This window comes from Corythoichthys intestinalis, chromosome 8 (assembly GCF_030265065.1).
Source record: "Corythoichthys intestinalis isolate RoL2023-P3 chromosome 8, ASM3026506v1, whole genome shotgun sequence".
NCBI lineage: Eukaryota > Metazoa > Chordata > Actinopteri > Syngnathiformes > Syngnathidae > Corythoichthys > Corythoichthys intestinalis.
Window position 1 is genome coordinate 44,303,677 of NC_080402.1, and position 20,757 is coordinate 44,324,433.

At 38.6% G+C, this 20,757-nt stretch overlaps 1 protein-coding gene across 4 annotated transcripts in view; it reads left to right on the forward strand.

Annotated features, from left to right (window-relative positions):
* Nucleotides 1–20,757, forward strand: part of sh2d3a (SH2 domain containing 3A) — a 29,668-nt gene that overhangs the window by 5,371 nt on the left and 3,540 nt on the right. For 2 of the 4 annotated variants that reach the window (XM_057842664.1, XM_057842667.1), the window contains exons 6-17: nt 10,696–10,735; nt 12,953–13,069; nt 13,139–13,282; nt 13,855–14,132; nt 14,239–14,327; nt 14,562–14,681; nt 14,809–14,969; nt 15,099–15,272; nt 15,895–16,172; nt 16,256–16,427; nt 19,552–19,663; nt 19,888–20,073. In XM_057842664.1, the coding sequence (XP_057698647.1) occupies nt 10,696–10,735; nt 12,953–13,069; nt 13,139–13,282; nt 13,855–14,132; nt 14,239–14,327; nt 14,562–14,681; nt 14,809–14,969; nt 15,099–15,272; nt 15,895–16,172; nt 16,256–16,427; nt 19,552–19,663; nt 19,888–20,073 (1,871 nt within the window). The remainder of the gene's footprint in view (nt 1–10,695; nt 10,736–12,952; nt 13,070–13,138; nt 13,283–13,854; nt 14,133–14,238; nt 14,328–14,561; nt 14,682–14,808; nt 14,970–15,098; nt 15,273–15,894; nt 16,173–16,255; nt 16,428–19,551; nt 19,664–19,887; nt 20,074–20,757) is intronic. The other 2 variants (XM_057842666.1, XM_057842665.1) reach the window with 2 other exon arrangements.

Sequence of the window (20,757 nt, forward strand, 5' to 3'; positions counted from 1 at the left end):
GAGACACTTTCATGAAGACATTCTGAGAAGTTATAGAAAAATCAGACACTTATTGTCTTTTACAAAGAACCCGGCGATGAGGAATATTGTTGCAACTGGAATAGCATAGAGTGAGGATTTTAGGATGCTGGCAAATAATTTCGTATGAGATTTTTTGTAGGACACAATATTATGCGGATGAGGTCTGGTTTATTTTCATAATGTCGACTGGTTTTCTTTACTTAAGATGCATGTGTAGTTTCTCTTGAAAGGTAAAACTATTGTATGTATTTTTACAGTAAAACACATTATAATAGTATAGGACAGATTTTTATATCTTAAAAACAGATTACAATAATAGTAACATTTCATAAAAGTAAATCCTTTTTGGGTGGAAAATTAACAATTTTCTGAGAATAAAGTGGAATTTTAGAAAACACTTTGGTGAGAATTAATGCTTTAGGATGAGCATTTAGTTTTTTTTCTCATGAAAGACAGTTTTTTTTTTCAAGAGTTATAAAAAACACCTAAATGTAATACACAATACTTATATTGTAGAATATACAGTACATAAAAATATAACAAAAATAGGATGAATTTTACTTTTCAGTAAGTTGTAATGAAAGTGACTAAAGTGGCATTGTTTTTTACAAGATATTTTTAAAAATAAAATATGAGAAAAGGATGATTTGAACTATTACAAATATGAGTATATGTATAGTAAAAGTATATGAGTGTTTCCACTCACGTTTGCGCTAATGATTAACATGTAGCCCGTAAAATCGAAGGTTGTTCAGTCAAGTACCTCAGGTAAACTCACTGACAATCACACATTCACACCTTGCTACATCCAGGTAAAGCAGGCAACGTTCACATCAGGATGGAAAAAGTTAGACTAGGTATTTTACATTGAACGTTGTGCCTGTCCACACAATCTAGTCAGAAACTTTTTTTCCAACTTTTTTCAAGCTTAAGCAGAGTAGACGTAGACTTTCAAAAGTTCTCTTGGCATCATTCTGGCAAAACTCACTTGTTGATAACCATGTTTTCCTTTTGGTCACTTAGCCATCCTCGAGTGGATCAATGGCGTACCGCAAGCAACACGTTACTTTTGCTCATTAATATTCATGAGGTTAGCAATTGTGGGTCAACCTCCCTTTTGTCCCTAATAGTAAATGAATGGAAATAGTGTACGGACGAGATGTTTATTGAGCTAAACCTACGTGACATTCTCCTGTTTCAACAAATTATCCTTTACCACCATATGCCCTGTCTTTCTTATATAATATATCCTCTGGTTGTCTTACTTCTCTGACCGTTCTTGGGGGCAATTTACTTTGCTATTTTTGTGTAGCGATCCCAAATGCTACTCGGTGACAGTCAACGAACAATTTCAATTTTTTCATTTATAAAAAATCCTAATTCTATAATATATTTACACTTCCCCTTACTAAAGTTGTTTTTTTTACAACAGAAAAGGTAAGAGTGGCAGTCAGATACCATTTTGGTTTTTTTCAGGTCATTCATTTTCAGACAGAAGCAGCACGGCAAAACGCCATGCTAAAAATTAAATAAAAAATATAAAAATGGCTTATTTCTTTGTCCTCTGAAGGACCATGGCCCCCGACAAAATGTTTACTGCATTTGAAATGTGAATGGCTTCACCTTGCTGGCGTTAAACTGGTCTTTTGGACGTCCGTGAAAGTTGATCCATTCTTCACATTTTTTCCTCCGAGTTTTTGGTTTCGGGAAACGTGTGAAGAAAACACTCTTCATATGTCATAATGTCTAGAGTGGTTTCTACAAGTTCCATATCAGCAGTGCCTGATCGGCATGTTCTTTTTTGATTGATTACCGGAGAAAATAACCAGAAATAACATGGTTTGTATGCGAGGGCGTGTCGAAAATGTCCCACTTCCACGTTACGATGGCGACGTCACAGTTTAAAAATAGCATTCGTGCAGTACGCTATTCCAAGACCAAAATAATTCTACTGTTGTTTTGGCAACATGTTTTCATTTAAGACTTGACCATTTTTATCACTCGAAGGAAATATCGAGTGATATCCCTTCCCAAAATATTTTTAAATGTTTTCTTTTTTTGGGAATGTCAATTGGCCTAACGGAAAAGTTGAAAAACTTGAATGTAGCAGTAGTGGCGGGTTCAAGGTAGGACAAACGATTGGAAACAAGTCCCATGTACTGTACAATTACACCCAAATAGTCTAGATGGCAGTAAGGTGAGCGTTTAGCATTCCCGCCTCACTTTTCAGAGATCAAGGGGTTGAATCCCGGGCTCCGGCCTTCCTGTGTTGAGTTTGCATGTTCTCCCCATGCCCTGTTGGGTTTTCTCTGGGTACTCCGGCTTCCTCCCACATCCCCTAAATATGAATAGTAGGCTATTGAACACTCTAAATCAGTGGTTCTTAACCTTGCTAAAGGTACCGAACCCCACAGGTTTCATACTGTATGTGGATTCACCAAACCCGACTGAATTAGATAGTAAAGCATTCATTCATTCATTCATTCATTCATTCATTCATTTTCCATGCTTTTTTTCCTCACGAGAGCCGGGGAGGTGCCGGAGCCTATTCTTTTCAAATTCAAAACCGATATGTCTAAGCTAGCAAGCTAAAAATGTAGCAAATTCCCGTTCAAAATTCTTCTCTTCTTTTGACAGCATGTTTTGTTAACAGGTCAAAATTTGAGACCACACTGCCCATTGGTCTGTTGTATTCCCTCATACTAAGTGCGAGTTAACCTTCCACTGAGCAAACCAATTCCTACTCCCATCAGATTGAGGACTAGCAGTTAAAAGAATGTATTAAGCCTTTAAATTTAAATTGGGAGCAAACCAGTCCCAAACCTGGTCTAAAAGCCACTTTGCCTAGATTTAATCAACGTACGAAAATAGGGCTCTGTGTTTCTTTACCTTTGCTGAACCCCTTAGACTTACTCGCCGAACCCCTGGGGTTTGATTGAACCCAGGTTAAGAACCACTGCTCTAAATGTTCCATAAGTTTATTATAAGTGTGATGAGTTAATTGTCTATATGTGCCCTGCGATTGGCTGGCAACCAGTTCAAGGTGTACCCCGCCTCCTGCCCATAGTTAGCTGGGATAGGCTCCAGCACCCCTGTGACCCCTTGTGAGGATAAGCAGGACAGAAGATGGATGAATGAATGAATTAATGAATGAATGAAACATAGCATTTTAACAATTTTGGTACAACCCCCCGATTATGTATTTTTTTCTTACCCTTGCAGGACTCTAATTTAACTTATTGGCTGTCAATGACAGCGTTACACAAACATTCGTTCATTCGCTCCTCCCAGTCAAAACGGATTAGGGCTGTCAATGGCACTGAAATACGACCATTTACAGCCAGTCTTCCTGGTCTAAATGAATTGGATTTCTATCGCCATCAGTGTAATGCAAGTAGTTAAACACTATAAAAAAAGAATCTCAACTTTAGAGTGTTACTTGGGGCTGTAAACTGTGTATTTCTGTTCTTATTCATTTAATTTAATTCATTTAGTTTTTATCAACATTGCATTTAAAATTTTTTTTTTTTACTTAGAATCATTAAGAAAATAAAATTAAAATAATAATAAATAATAATTTAAAAAAATATATTATATATATACATAGGTATATATACATATATATATATATATACATATATACACATATATATACATATATATACACACACACACATATAAATATATATACATACACATATATATATATATACATATATATACACACACACACACACACACATATATAAATATATATACATACACATATATATATATACATATATATATATATATATACATACACACACACACACATATATATATATATATAAACGGCAGAAAACACAGACAAGTCTGAAAAAGCAGTTTAAAAGGGTAAATATATGAAAAGAAAATCTCGACCACTTCTGACGTCTGCGATTTCTGCATCGCGACCCTTGTTATATTACCATGTTTCACCCTTAAAATCCCCCCAAATTCCAGCTGTGGCCATTCACAGCTGTGTCTTGACACTCAGCGATACATGCGACATGGAGTTTTTGGATCGAAACAAGGTAAGTACGCGATAATATCTCGTTAAATTCGTGGCGTCTGTAATTCTGCTCTCGCGTGTTTTCACCTCCAGATAGGGTTTTGCTGTTTATTTATTCATTAAAAAAAAATTTTTTTTTAAATGCCCTCCTGTTCAAAATTTTTCTTCCCCCAGAAAATTGAGATTTGAAGCTTTCCAATGATGTATCACACATGCATATTGGACAATTTTGAAAGTTGGCCAAATTGGCTGTCTCAGAGCGGAACTTTGAGTCACCTGAATGTTTTCCGCTATATATATAATATATAAGGCTGCATGGTGCCAGAGTGGTTCGCACGTCCGTCGCAGAGTTCTGAGATCAAGGGTTTCCTGTGTGGAGTTTGCATGTTCTCCCCGTCCCTGCGTGTATTTGCACCGGGCACTCCGGTTTGCCGCCACATTCCAAAAACATGCATGGTAGGCTGATTGAACACTCTATATTGTCCCTAAGTAGAGTGTGTGCACAAATGGTTGTTTGTCTCCTTGTGCCCTGCGATTGACTGGCAACTGAGTCAGGGTGTACCCCGCCTACGGCATAGTTAGCTGAGATTGGCTCCAGCACCCCCGTGACCCTCGTGAGGGTAAGCAGCTTGGAAAATGAATTAATATATAGATATGGATATAATAATTGTTAATATTTAAGATTTGGTAATGACCCAAAATAGTCATTTGTCCTATAAAGGATTTAAAACTCTTAAGTATAAAAAAAAATTATATATATATATATATATATATATATATATATATATATATATATATATATATATATATATATATATATATATATATATATATATATATATATAAAAACATTACATAATTACTTGCTCTATAAAGGGTTAAAGGTCTTTAGTGAATAGCTGTTCACTGTGGTGATCAATATCCCTGAAAGAATTAAATGTATGAGATATTTGAACTAGAGGTTTAACATTTTCGTCCCGTAAACGAGAGTCACGATGAAGTATAAAATGCAGGTTTATAGACACCAAGCGGCGGCCTACTTGATGACAGGTGAGGAGGCGGTTCGACTTGTGTCGGTATCCGAGGAATGTGTCCAGATAGCGGCGTTTGGGCACCGCTGCCCCGGGCTCGGGGAGCGAGGGAGTGTCGGGGGAAGGCATGTGAGAACACGCCGGCCAGAGAGGCGGGCTGGCGAGGCGGAGTAGGAAAAAGAGGGCGGTAAGCTGGGAGGGACCGGGTCGAAGGTTGTCTTGAGTTCTTTTCGGACCACAGAGCGTCAAAATGCGCTGGACGAAAAAGCTGTGAACGACAGGTAGGGAAACGACCGCCATTGCGTCCTACTTGTCCCCTCCCTGCGTTTCTTTCTTTTCTTTTCTTTTCTTTTTTCAAACCAAACTTTATGGGCTCAGGCGGGACCATAAAACAAGTTTGCACGAAATAATCGTCTTACTTTCACGTATTGACATGACGATTCCACTGTAAGTATTAAACTTGCGTCTGTGGCACGTGACGTGTTACATGTCAAATGTTACAACAAATTATATTGTATTATTTTTTTCTCTCCTAAAGACCCAGGAAGTACCGCGCCCACAATGTTCTCACCATACAGTTTACACCCCTTTTGCACTATTTTATTAACCAATGTAACAAACTGTCTCATTTTATTTCTATCTTTTTAAAAAATGTGCTTGACATTTATCATAGCCAACCAGATAGTTGTTGCTAGGCAGATTTATTGGACAACTCGCATGCTCAGGTGATTCAGGTGTGAGGACCAACGCCCCTTAGACAGGATGTTACTCACCTTGTATATGTGATAAATTTTACGTCTTTAAGTGATAAATCTCACTTTTTATATTGATAGGGTTGCTTAGTAGGGATTCATATCCTCTGACATGCCTCTCCATATTTTTTTTCTTTTTAATTTGAAACAACTCTTTTCTTCATTTCCTCTGGTCCATGTGGTGTAAATGTGACCAAATGTGCAATGTTGATTAAAAGTTCATTTGTATAGCAGTAAATCATTCAAAAAAAAAAAAAAAAAAAAAAGATCCCCAAGGGCTTCAAAGACAAACAATTGACATAAATAATAATAATAATAATGATAACTAATAATAATAATAACTAGTAAATAAATGAATATTATAAATAAAAACGATGATTAGTATGACCACTTGACAACCTTTAAAATGACTTACTGATTACAAGTTTGAAGACACCTTGCCATGCTCATTGTGGGCACACCTTGGTTAAACATTTCCCTTTGATCACATGACTTTCATTCTTTTCTCAGTGTACCATCATTTTTGATTGTGGCCTGTTTCATTATATTTATTTATTTATTTATTCTGTAAGTGTACGTAATTGCTATTAAATAAATCATTTTGCCCATATTATCCTGGCCAACCAGACTCAGTTTGTGGATAGGGTTAGGTCTGTTTGTTCCTGCTCCCAAAGTTTTCCATTTAAAGAAAATCTTGTTTTCTGGAAATAACTTTTATTTACACATTATCAGAATAGCTGCAATATTTTTAGTCTGTGCATCTGTTCTACAAATGAGCGATACTCAGCATCGAAACAAATAGTGGAGTTGAACAAATAGTGTATTGTTGACATGTTAAAAGTCAAAATAAAGGCATTAAAATGTAATCAATGTCTTCTTTTTACTGATGGTTTAAGAAATTAATGACAATCTGACATTGGAATGTCTAATAAAGCGTCAAACGAGGTTATGTCATGTGAGCAGATGCCACAAAACACTATAAATCCAAGGCCATGATGGCAATGAGCTCGACCCTGGAGCGTTCCCTTGACACATGAGGCGGCAGCAGGAGGAAGGAAGGACAGACGGGAAAAGGGAGGCTATTCAAAGTCTGTCTCTGGAAAACATGGGTTTTGGTAGCGGCTGATGTCCTACATTGTCCTGCACAAGTATTTAAAGGGAAAAAATAAGGGAGTGCCACATGAATATTTCATTAGCGCAGCAGTATTATCAGCATGCAAAATCAGGCAGGTAGCTTGGAAAGTACAGTTGTGGTCAAAAGTTTACATACACTTGTGAAGAACATAATGTCATGGCTCTCTTGAGTTTCCAGTTATTTCTACAACTCTGATTTTTATCTGATAGAGTGATTGGAACAGATACTTCTTTGTCACAAAAAACATTCATGAAGTTTGGTTCTTTTATGACTTTATTATGGGTGAACAACAAAAAGTGATCAAATCTGCTGGGTCAAAAATATACATACAGCAGCGCTAATATTTGGTAACATGTCCCTTGGCCATTTTCACTTCAATTAGGCGCTTTTGGTAGCCATCCACAAGCTTCTGGCAAGCTTCTGGTTGAATCTTTGACCACTCCTCTTGACAGAATTGGTGCAGTTCAGTTAAATTTGATGGCTTTCTGACATGGACTTGTTTCTTCAGCATTGTCCACAAGTTCTCAATGGGACTTTGGGAAGGCCATTCGAAAACCTTAATTCTAGCCTGATTTAGCCATTCCATTACCACTTTTGATGTGTGTTTGGGGTCATTGTCCTGTTGGAACACCCAACTGCGCCCAAGACCCAATCTTCGGGCTGATGACGTTAGGTTATCTTGAAGAATTTGAAGGTAATCCTCCTTCTTCATTATCCCATTTACTCTCTGTAAAGCACCAGTTCCATCGGCAGCAAAACAGCCCCACAGCATAATACTACCACCACCGTGCTTGACGGTAGGCATGGTGTTCTTGGGGTTAAAGGCCTCACCTTTTCTCCTCCAAACATATTGCTGGGCATTATGGCCAAACAGCTTGATTTTTGTTTCGTCTGACCACAGAACTTTCCTCCAGAAGGTCTTATCTTTGTCCATGTGATCAGCAGCAAACTTCAGTCGAGACTTAAGGTGCCGCTTTTGGAGCAAGGGCTTCCTTCTTGCATGGCAGCCTCTCAGTCCATGGAGATGCAAAACACGCTTGACTGTGGACACTGACACCTGTGTTCCAGCAGCTTCTAATTCTTGGCAGATCTGCTTTTTGGTGATTCTCGGTTGAATCTTCACCCTCCTGACCAATTTTCTCTCAGCAGCAGGTGATAGCTTGCGTTTTCTTCCTGATCGTGGCAGTGACAAAACAGTGCCATGCACTTTATACTTACAAACAATTGTTTGCACTGTTGCTCTTGGGACCTGCAGCTGCTTTGAAATGGCTCCAAGTGACTTTCCTGACTTGTTCAAGTCAATGATTGTTCAAGTCAATAATCACTCACAAGAAATTACTAATTCGTGTTGCTGTATGTATATTTTTGACCCAGCAGATTTGATCACTTTTTCTGTTAACCCATAATAAAGTCATAAAAGAACCAAACTTCATGAATGTTTTTTGTGACAAAGAAGTATCTGTTCCAATCACTCTATCAGAGAAAAATCAGAGTTGTAGAAATAACTGGAAACTCAAGAGAGCCATGACATTATGTTCTTCACAAGTGTATGTAAACTTTTGACCACAACTGTATGTTGTCTTTCCTTATTAGTAATCTGGCATGATTATATTAAAAAATGTCGATTTAAAAAACAAAAAAAAAACCTAGGGCCGCAACTAATGATTATTTTTTATAACCGATTAATCGGATAATTAGACGATTAATCGATTAATCGGAAAAATGTCACTTTTGCAATTACCTTCAAAATTTACCATATTTTTCGAACTGTAAGTCGCAGTTTTTTTTCATGGTTTGGCTGGGGGTGCGACTTATACTCTGGAGCGACTTATGTATGAAATTATTAACACTTTATTATATCATTTCACATGTTATTTTGGTGTTTTGGAGTGACACTGATGGTTTGGTAAACTTGTTAGCATGTTTTTTATGCTATAGTTACAGTATCTGAATAACTCTTCATAGCTATGTTAAGTTAACATACCGGCCATGTTCGCATTTTGTTGTTCATGCATCATGTAACATTATCACACTGTGCACTTATTCAGCATGTTTTTCTCTATTGTATTTTCATTTTAATTTGCCTTTCAAGATGACATATCTGTTCTATGTGTTGGATTTTATCAAGTAAATTTACCCAAAAAATGTGACTTATACTCCAGTGCCACTTAATATGATTTTTTCCCTCTTCGTTGGCCGTTTTATGGCTGGCGCGACTTATACTCAGGTGCGACTTATAGTCCGAAAAATACAGTTACTTGAAGTTCTTTTAGACGTGTTGTAAGTAACGAAGACAAAATGGAATACTATTTCCTTCAAAAATAATATTTCATTACAGCTTCCTGACTTAACTGTACTGTAGTCTATAACTGTTCTGTTTTAACTACATGTTTTTGGTAAAGGTTCATAAAACACTACACAAAAAGATTTTTTTCAGTACACCAAACAGACAAAAGTCCTGTTCATTCAATTAAAAAATAGTTCTTATAGTTTTTTTTCTTGTGGGCAAAGCGCTGATATAGATTGTTTCAATGACTAAGCTTCCGAATAAGGATGAGGCAGACTGTAATGAATCCGTTTCTTTATCAAACAGTTGTCCATAAATACAATCCAAATCCAATTTCAAAACACTCTCTCTTGTATGACAATTTACGGTTTCAATGAAAGCTTGTGTTCAAAGGAGACTCTCAGCAGTTACAGTGGGGCAAATAGGTATTTAGTCAACCACCAACGACAGCCCCAAAACATCACTGCTGAAGAGGAGATCTGCATGGAGGAATGAGCCAAAATACCAGCAACAGTGTGTGAAAAGCTTGTGAAGAGTCACAGAAAACGTTTGTTCTCCGTTATTGCCAACAAAGGGTACATAACAAAGTATTGAGATGAACTTTTGGTATTGACCAAATACCTATTTTCCACCATGATTTGCAAATAAATTCTTTAGAAATAAAACAATGTGATCTTCTGTCCCATACCCCCCCCCCCCCCCCCACACACACACACACACCCACACACACACACACATTCGGTCTCTCATTGTTTAGGTTTACCCATGTTGACAATTACAGGCCTCTCTAATATTTTCAAGTGGGAGAACTTGCACAATTAGTGGTTGACTAAATACTTATTTGCCCCATTGTATATGAATGGGTTTATGTGTGTGGTTTCTTTATAAAAAATGAGACAGCTTTACTATATGACAATAACTAAGCGCTAAGATGCTTCTCCAAAACACAATGCAAACGGACACTACAGACACTGATTAGCATGATCGGCAACTGGCTTAGCGCTCCGTGCTAATTAGTAATGTCTCATCAACAAAGGATATAAACAATACAATCGTCATCATTTACTCACTTCAGACGGAGGCACACTGAATCTAACAACACAAAAGACAATCTAACTCTCGACACTTTGTATCACAGTATTATTGATTCAGCAACATAACATGAGTGTAGCAGACTAGCAGTGAACTCTCTCTCTTGCTCTAATCACTGTTGCATGCGCAGTCACACACAGACCCAAACGAGGCTACTCATAGCTGTCGGCAAAAATGGATTATCAAATTTGTTTGCAACTAATCAATCGATCGATCGATTAGTCAATCAATCAAATGATTTTATTCGATTAGTTGTTTCACCCTTAAAAATCAAGTTATCGAACATTTCAAAATGAGAGCATGAAAATGTGGTCCTAATCACCTGTGAATTCTCTGTTTTCCAGTAAAAGGAAGAGTGTTGCCGCATACTTCAGCCAGCTGAAGGTAAACATGCATGTGTGCTGGGTATTTGATGCACAGTCACGTGCTATGGGATTGATGCATGCTGACGAAATATGCGTTTTATCACGTGGGGCCCTATTTTCGTGTCCACCGCAGAGCTACTGTAGGAATTTTTCACTGCTTTAGGAATGATCATTGAACAGTTCATTCACAGCAAATGATCAGTCACCTTCTCATTCCCTATTGTAGAGTGTGTTAGTGGTGTGCTACTAGTCCTTGACAGTGTTAAGTATAACAGTGTTTCTAACGGCGTTATTTTTTTGTAGTGAGTAGTCAAATAAATTTATTTTCCCATCTTTGCAACACCGTTACCATTACTAAGGATGTGAATGGGCACGTTACTACAATTTGGTTCAATGAAGCGTGAGTTGTCGACAGTTGGTTTAGTCATACATTAGCTGCTTCTTGCCTGGAAAGAGCAGAGCGGGAGGGGGAGGAAGCAAGGGGTGGTGATGCTGTTGCAAACGCGATGATGATTGATGAGGTAGGTGGATCATGCTTTACTGCACGCTCTGGAAAACATAACAAGACAGCGATAACGGCGACGGTCCAGGGAATTTCAAAGGTAGCGTTCTCAAACTTGAATTGTGTGTTCAATGTTCAATATTTGATATTCTTACTTTATGGAATATTTAAGGATCATGTTCTGCTTATTGTGCAGTAGGCCTAACATACAGTTTCAGAGATTTGCACTTTTTAATGGTCAGCTTACATTTGTGTTTTTTAGCAGACTAATATATTTGATCAAAATAAATACCAAATGTTCTACAATATTGTATAAAGTATTTTTATTCTTCAATCATATAATATAAACATCTTTGATCTGTAATTTGTAACTTTAACTAATTAATTTTTTAATTAAGATGAACAGCTCTGGTCCTTGACATGCTTAATTGACACACATGGCCCTATTTTTATATGCTGTTTGAATCTAGGCAAGGACAGCGGCCAAGGTTGGCCAGGTTTAGGTCATTTGATGCACAGGCGTAAGCCTGCACTTTGTAAAGAGGTTGGGATGCACCAGTCAAAAGGCATGAACACAGGCTACTCATCCACATCAGTAAGCCATCGATCTTGCATTGAATTTAACACCAATGCATTTGTTGGTTTGGTTCGTCCTCTACCTGACAGGAGGAGGAACTGGTTTGTTCAGTGAAAGGTCAACCCCCCGCTCTGCCACTACCACCCCTCACAGTTCCGCAGTCAGTAGAATGATTTTGGAAATGTAATAAAAGTGAAAACGAATATACGTTAAATAAATTGATTCATTCAATGATTCAAGAATGTCCGATGCATGCATTCTGAATGGAATGCCTTCACGTGACAGTGGAACTGCCTATCAATTACCCCAATTACTTTGCTCAGAACCTTACATGTCTTCGGTTTTCTAGTAAAAGTTAACCCCTACTCCACGAAATTGTCACCTGCATTGAGTGTGCCTGCAAGTGAACCCCCCCCGCCTGTACACTTGCAGTAAATGGGTTAATTATTAGTATAATCAACGTTGCGATTTACTATGAAATGGATGCATGGTGATTGGTGAAGTGACATGCAGTGCATTTAACACATTTGATGATGTGCCATTGATTTAACATCGGCTGCCCTTTTACTCCCTTATCCACCATCTTACAAATCGTTACCTAGGAAGTCCAAGGAGCATCACAAAGGTCTATACACACCCCAGCTTTCACATCTCCAATCTGTTGCCCTCTTGCAGGTGTTAGAGGGCCATACCAGCCAAAACAAACAGAGTAAATGACTGTTTCTATCCAAGAGCTGTCACCATACGCAACGCAAGTTTGCACTGAAATGCTATTGTCACATTCATCTCACTGAGTATTATTTTCTCAGACATCTATCTCAACCTGGGTACTGCATAATTTGGGTACTGAATATGCAATATTTGCAGTTACATTATCGCATTTTAGCATTGTTACATCAATAGCATATCAAGTGAGCCATCAAGTGATTACTGAAATGTCATGCACGCACTGTTATTTTACCACTACATGAGCATTTGCTGCTAGTCACTTATTCAGTGTATTTCAAATCTCTGTACACTGTAACATGTGTGTTTTTTTTCTTTAGGCTGACTGTAGTTTAATTTAGTTAATAATGTTGTGCATGTTATGGCCAAGCATTAAGGTTTTCTGTTCTATTCTATTCTATTTATGTAACACATGGTGATGTGCTGTGCAGGTGTTTGGAGGTCGCAAGGAGATGGACTCCCTGAAGAAGGAGCTGGAAGAGGAGTTGAAGCTCAGCACCGAGGATCCCAGGAGTCACGCTTGGTACCACGGAGCAATCTCCAGAGAGGTGTGACAATTTATAGGGAATCCATGTATGATGTAAATCATAAAATCTACCAATGACGTTGTCCTTCAGGCCGCTGAGGCTCTGTTCGAGAGGGATGGAGATTTCCTGGTTCGCGACTCCAGCTCATCCCCAGGCGACTATGTCCTCAGCTGCTACTGGAGGAATGAGCCCATGCATTTTAAGATCATACGAGTGGTCCTGAGACCAAAAAAGGTGTGTTGACCTTTTCTTATTATTGATTCTTTACACCACTTAAGGCTATATTTTGCCTATTCAGATTTTATGTTTTGGATCATTTAGCAAAATCTTAACCAGGGCTTTTTTTTTTTTTTTTTTAAATAATTGATTATTCTACTGAATTTCTTTGAGATTATTTAAAGAATTTGATCCGAACTGATTTATCATGAATAAATAAAAATTCCAATTAAAAATGCACATGTGAGGCACAGGTATTATTGTTTTGTCCTCTGTGACTTTGGATGTGTGAAATGCAGGGCTTGGCCCAGTGATTGACATTGGCGTCAGCAAATGAGATTTTAGAGTTTTGAGCTCAGGTTAGATCACTAATACTAGTATATCACAGTATATCATAGCTGTGACCTTGGAATCATTGGTTGATTAATTGATGGCAAACCCCAATGATTTACATTTCCTTTAGAAACCTCAAGATGGTGGCAAATCACATGGTGACATGCAGATCGGTATTTGATACATGATTATGGATACTGTCCATAATGTCAGGGGGGAAAAGTGTTTGTCCTTATGTTTGTTTGTGTGTGAGACAGGGCTACTCGCGTGAACTGTTCCAGTTCGAGGAGGACCGCTTCGACAATGTTCCTGCTCTAATCCGTTTCTATGTGGGCGGACGTCGTCCCATCTCCCAAGCCTCAGGCGCCATTGTCTTCCACCCGCTAAACAGGACCCTGCCTTTGCGCCTCATTGCCGAACGACAGCAGTCTGACTACAAGAGCTCCACAGTGGGGAAGTCCCAACACCAACGCAGCAAGAGGCTCAGCTTTAGCAGTACCCTGGGAGACGCTGTGCACGTCAACCCTCTGCTCAGGTGGGCGGGAAGTTGCTTATATTGGAACGCTGGAGGGACCAAATGAAATAAAATGAATGAAAATGAAATAAAACCCACTTCCTTTTACATCCTACTTCTTGTGTAGCAGGAGCGGGAGTCACCCTGGCAACCTGGAGAAAGTCGGGTCCAGGCCTTCACTCCAATCGGCTCAGTCGGACAGCAACCTGAGACCTGGTACCCATCACACACTGTGAACACACTAATAATGGGAGAAAGAATTGGGGAACCTGCAAGACATCATGCTGAGCTAATTAGGCTGGTTGTTTCTTTCAGGGATAGTCTGTTATCTCGCTTTTCTCTTCACCCTTACTATTAATCTTTATGACCGTGATGGTACATACTTTGATCAAATCAGGTGTTGCCTTCGGGGCCAATCCTCCTGCAGTATTTTTTTCTTTCATCACACAGGCGCTTCTCAGAACACAAGACCCCAGGAAATTGGGCCCCCTCCCATCTCACCAGTGTTTCGCACAGGGAGTGAACCCCTTCTCAGCCCCAAGCCACAGCAAACCCGTTCCTGTTACCCTGGTAACATGCACACACAATGTCATTAAATGTGATCAACAACAACACATCAACAATCCGCTTTGTGAAAGCAGAATCTTTCAATAGAGTGGCATTATATTATGTATCTAATGTTTTGTTCACTGTTTAGGTGGGGGTGTGACGTTGCGGGGGTCCGACGGCCAGCTGCACTCCCGAGCGCCCCCTAAGCCACTTCGGATCTCTGCCGTGTTCCCCAAAGTACCCCAACCTGTTCTGCTGTCCGACCAAGACGACGACCCATCCGCTTTCTATGACGAGCTGGTCGTTCAGGTAAAGTGGTACTTTGGCTTGTGAGTTAAATTATTTTTTTGAGACCACATTTGTAGCACAAAGCACTCATATCTCAAATCATTTTTGCCATTGACTTTGAGCTGACATCTGTTGCCTCGTTGTGTTCAGGTGCCGCAGTCACGACGCAAAGGCCACGTAGATCGGCTGCGTGCTGAGGAAAAGTGGCAGAGCAGGGCACGAATCACCGAAACCTCGTTTGGCTTCCTTGATGCCGACAATAGCAGCGAGGTGGTGTCCCATCTGCCGCGACTGCCTGACAAGGAGCACTTTGAACGGCCACAGGTACCAACTCAAATCATGACACAACAGAACATCCTTCAACTAGAGTTGCATTAGAATTTAAAACACCACAACAAAGGCCAACAGTTGACAAAAATGACAACATTCCCCCATCCAAACACCCGATGTCGCGTTGACTGCATCTTAGGTATATTAGCTATAGAAATGCAATGTGAACTATGTTACTACATCCCATGTTGTCCCCTTTCACTCAAAAAGGTGAAAAAATTACTTTAAGTTTGGCTCACCCTGCCCTTCTGTGATGGTAACTTGCAAAGAGAAAGCTGAAAATGCCAGTTGGATTCATATTTCAATTCCATGTCAGTACCTTTTGAACAAAAATGTCGACATGCCATCCTTAAATTCTTTGTGGGTACCTTTTATTACCGAAATATTGAAAATCACTGCATTGACTGCATCTCCATATTACACGTTGGTACCTTTAATGCAGAAAGGTAGAAAAATACCATCTTTACTTGGTAATAATAAAGCTTAGTTATATTTTACATTCCATCCTGTCTTCTAGAGTTTTTTCCTAGCAGATTTATATGCGCATACCTTTTACCTAGGTCCCAAGGGGCTTGCTATTTCAATAAAGTATCTTTTTTTTCCCTGACGGTTGCAGACAGAGTGCAGCTCGTGCTTCCGGCTGGACCGTTTTGAGTCGCTTCTGTTGCCGGACAACAACCGGCCGCTGGAACCGAGCGTCCTGCTGGCTCTGAAGGAGCTCTTCAACCGCTCAGATCCTGACAACACCGCCCTGCATATGCTTAGCGTGGACTGCCAGGTGGCGCGCATCACAGGCGTGACAGCCGAGCAGAGGAAAGCCATGGGGGTAGGCTCAGGGCTGGAGCTCATCACGCTGCCGCACGGTCAACAATTGCGGCGAGACCTGCTCGAGAGGTACTGAGCACAGTAGAAAAAAGAACATCTGAAAATAAAATTCATAGCACTTGCTACAGTAATAAAGCCTAGTATTCCCACAGGCATCATCTGATCTCTCTGGGCGTGGCCGTGGACATCCTCGGCTGCACGGGCACTGTGAGCCAACGTGCCACTGTTCTACATAAGTTCATCCTCTTGGCGAAGGCCCTCAAAGACCGTGCCCACGATCTCTATTCCTTCTCTGCCGTCATGAAGGCACTAGACATGCCTCAGGTGGGCCACCGCTGCCTTAGACGCAAAGACCACGACCACAGTGGTGTTCCTAGCCTACATTGTGTCCTGGGCAACCTGGGCAAAAACAATCACAAAAAAACCAACAACAGTTGATCCACAAAATACAGAGCGTGAAGTGTACCTAGCGCAACCCAGGTACCCAAACACAGGATTTGTTAGGAATGTTACATTTATTATTAACACTATCAAACAAGTTGAACGAGCACAACAACAAATACTGTATGTGTAGGAGAATATTAATCTAAAATCACAAGCATTAATAAAATATTGTAGAAATAGTAAGGAAAGTGTAAAAGGTTCTAGTTGTGACTAGTTGGCTCAGACGTGTTAACCACTACAGGGGCTCCAGTTAGCAAGCACAGGAGATGAACTACTTTATTGGGCTCACGTGCAAGTTTGCATACATGTACACACATTTATTATCTGGTGAAAAACATACAGACATACATCAACATTCACGGACCTTTTTCTGTGTTTGCCTTATTAAACGTTCAACCACATCATTTTAACTATAAACCAACTACAGTGAACATTTCCACGCTATCTCCCTTCAACTGCTCACATTAATTATTCTGATATGATGCTAACAATCATAGCTGCTAAAAGCTAGTTAACAACTACAAAATTACAAGTGTGAATGAGCGAAAAAAACGGACACAAAAACACATTTAGCACAACTATTCCTCCACCTAGCATTATGAGAAATGTTCACGATCTATGTGCAGGGCCTTTAATTCACTTTACAAGGCATACTCACGTCATCATTGAACGAGCCGGCATATGAACCGGGAAACGCAGAACCAAAAAGGCACGAGCAGTTTCCAAAATAAGAGCCGCTCTAAATAGAAAGTAAATGAATTAAACAGCTAAACTATTAAATGGCTTGCAACTACATCAGATATTCAAGAAACAAACTACGTCAGATATTTAAATAAAATAAAATAAAATAAAATAAAATAAAATAAAATAAAATAAAATAAAATAAATAAATAAAATTTATAATATTCTTTGCACATCAAGAATCAAAATCAACCTGAGGTGAATGTCTCTGTTAACTGATCCAATCCCCTCCCCCGCCTCCTTATCCTTGTGGTGTTGTGGCAGACAGTAACCGCAGTCAACAGGGGGCGTCATTGCAATGCTAGTTCGTGCTAATTATAATTGTAGACAATCACTTGTGTGCACCTGCGTCATGCGCCTTTAGCAATTTGCTGCCCTAGGCAACTGCCCAACCCGCCCTTGCCAGGAACTGCCATTGCTCAGCCAAGTTGGGAATCACCCAACATACATTTTGCGGTGACATTTATAGGAAAGCTCCTGTGGAGCAAGTATTTTGTTGTCATAAAAATCCTACACACCCTTGTACAAATGCCAACATTTTGTCAAGTAAAGCATGTAAAGGTATTCAATCACTGTTACCTACAATCTGTACAACTTCATTGGAAAAAAAACGGGAAAATTTTTTAGAATTTAAAAAATTTAGAAGTAAAAATAATGTTGCATAAATTTTTACATCCACTTGTAATGAGATGTGGTTGTGTTCATAATGAACAAATCACATTGAAAACTTGTTAATGGCAGTCAGCACACACCTGACTCTCTGATTAATGCCTCAAAAGATTAAGGTGTTCCAGTGAAGAGATGCCTAATAACGTTGATCACGATCGATTAGTACAGTAGATGTCAACGATTGTGCCAGTTGATTGGGTCCTGTTTTGATATATATGATGATATATATGGCGGAAAACACTCAGGTGACTTGAAGTTCCGCTCTGAGACCCCTAATTTGGCCAAATTTCAAAATTGTCCTACAGTATATGCATATGTGATACGTCATTGGAAAGCTTAAAACCTCAAGGGAAGAAAGATTTTGAACAGGAGGGCATTTAAAAAAAAAAAAAAAAAAAAAAAAAAATCTCCTAAACCCAGACACAGCTGTGAATGGCAAAAGCCGGACTTTTTGGGGATTTTATGCGTGAAACACGGTAATATAACAAGGGTCACAATGCAGAAATCGCAGACATTGAGTAGTGGTCGAGATTTTCTTTTTCAAATATTTATCCTTTTAAACTTTTTTTTTTTTTTGAAATTTTCTTTGCATAGATGGATTATTTATCATGTAAAATATCTGCGAAAATGCGACATTAAAAAAAAAAGTACTATTAAGCGATAGTTATGAGGTAGATACGCGTGACTTATTTACAGACACTATTTTTTTCTTTGGGACATAATATGTTTAAAAGTTTAAATTATGAAAGTGAATGATTTTATAAAGTCAAGTTTAAGAAAAAAAAAAAAAACTAAATATTAGACATCAATCAATGATTCTAAGCTAAAAATGATAGACAATTCGAATAATAAATATAAATACTTACCCTCTTTTTATGGCTGGGTTGAAACAAAAGCAGTTGCACACAGTTGTAAACGGAGGTCTCCAGTGTAAAACGGACAAATTAAAAATAGTTTGGGGGCTTAATGCGCCATGAAACTGCTATGGCAGCATATAGACATATTTTTCTATCAAACACAACAGTTCTTTTGGCTTAAAATACAGCAGTTTATTTCAAAGAGGGGTGCAGGAGCAGAAACTGCTTTTTCAGTCTTGTCTGTGTTGTTTTCCACTATAAATATAATATATTAACCAGTGCTGAATTAAAGCTAAACTTGCATGGCATTTTCCCCTCACTGTTTTATACATAAGATGGATCAGAACTAGGTCACACACTAATTTAAGTTTGTCATATATGGTTTGTCATTTGATTGCAATCACTTTTGTAAGTCAAACAGCACTGCAAATAAGTAGACTTCAAATCCTCTTGTGTACTCACACCGAGCCTTATTATGCAAGTATCTGCCCACTTTGTGCTTCATACTTACCCACTTATCAACAGCCAATCAGAGTGAAGAGTTTAATGTAAACATTGAATATTAAAATTGGATCATGTCAACTACATATTAATGGGAATCTGGCTCTTTGCTATGGCAAGTTAAAATGATTCTTATTTGAAAAATGACTTGACTTTATTCTATTAAGATAATGACTTCTCCCTGAAAATTTCCATTACAACTGTCCACATTATATTGTGAATGATTGATTGCGCAGATAGTAAGACTGGAGATGACATGGCGTTCACTGCGGAGGAATCACACGGAGAGTGCTGTCCTGTTCGAGAAGACTCTTAAGCCCTTCTTGAAGTCGCTGAACGACAGCGATGGTAAGACGTGAGCGTAAAATCAAAGAAAAAGCCATTCAGCTCAAACCCAAGAGGCCGCATTTACTTTTCAAGACAAAATGATCGAATAGATTCAAAATCAATATTTTAAATGTGTATATTTCTATTTCAATTAACATATCCTAAGACTATTTTGACTTCTTTTCTCTCCATAGCTAAATGCATCTTGTCTGTTTGTTTTCATGCATATCTTGTTTTGTGTTGAGAATGTGTTTTAGCGGGTCCGGTGGCCGTGCCCCACTTAGTTCCCATGCTGCTGTTGATGGAGGGCGAGGACACCGTGGAGGACAGTGAGCGAGGCTGCCAGACACTCTACAACGTCCTACAGGCTGCGCGACGCGACGCCCTGCATGCCCGCGACTACCAGCGACACGCCAGCGCTCTGCTTGGGGGTACGCATGTGCACGCATGTATAACAATACAACTCAGACCCTTCCAAGTGGCTGATACATTCTCCTTGAAACATATGACTTTATTACCTCTTGTATTCTCTAAAAAAAAATATTCATGTAAATTAATAAAGCTATTCTTTTGTTATTAAGGCCTAATTCTAATGACATTATGACTTTTTATTTGTAAAAACAAAATACTGAAGGTGCAACCACATAATCCTAGGTCTTCAGATATTAGAAATTGATTCTGATAAACATTTCAGTAATCAATTTTTGTAAGGCTTATTCCCAAATAAATTATCTTTTTTTTTTCTACCAACATTTTTTCAAGTACTCTCCTAATTTCTTTTCTGTACAAAAAACAATTCTTACTGTTGCTATTTTCTTGTAGTATAACGTTTTCTAATCGTGAAAAAAAAAAAAAAAATCTAAATTAATTACTGTTAACTTTTTTAATCTCCATAAATTCCAGCTTTATTGATCGGCAATATTTATGACTTTGTTTCAGGAGTTGACTTTTATTTATTTATTTATTTTTAATAAAAAAGGTTCTTAAGTCATAACATCTTTTCTATTTTACATATTTCACTTTTATTTTCATGCTGTACATTTTACAACTTTAGGATTTACTTGTAATGTTTTTAATTGGAATGCACCGAATTACATTATAATGTTTTGCAGCAA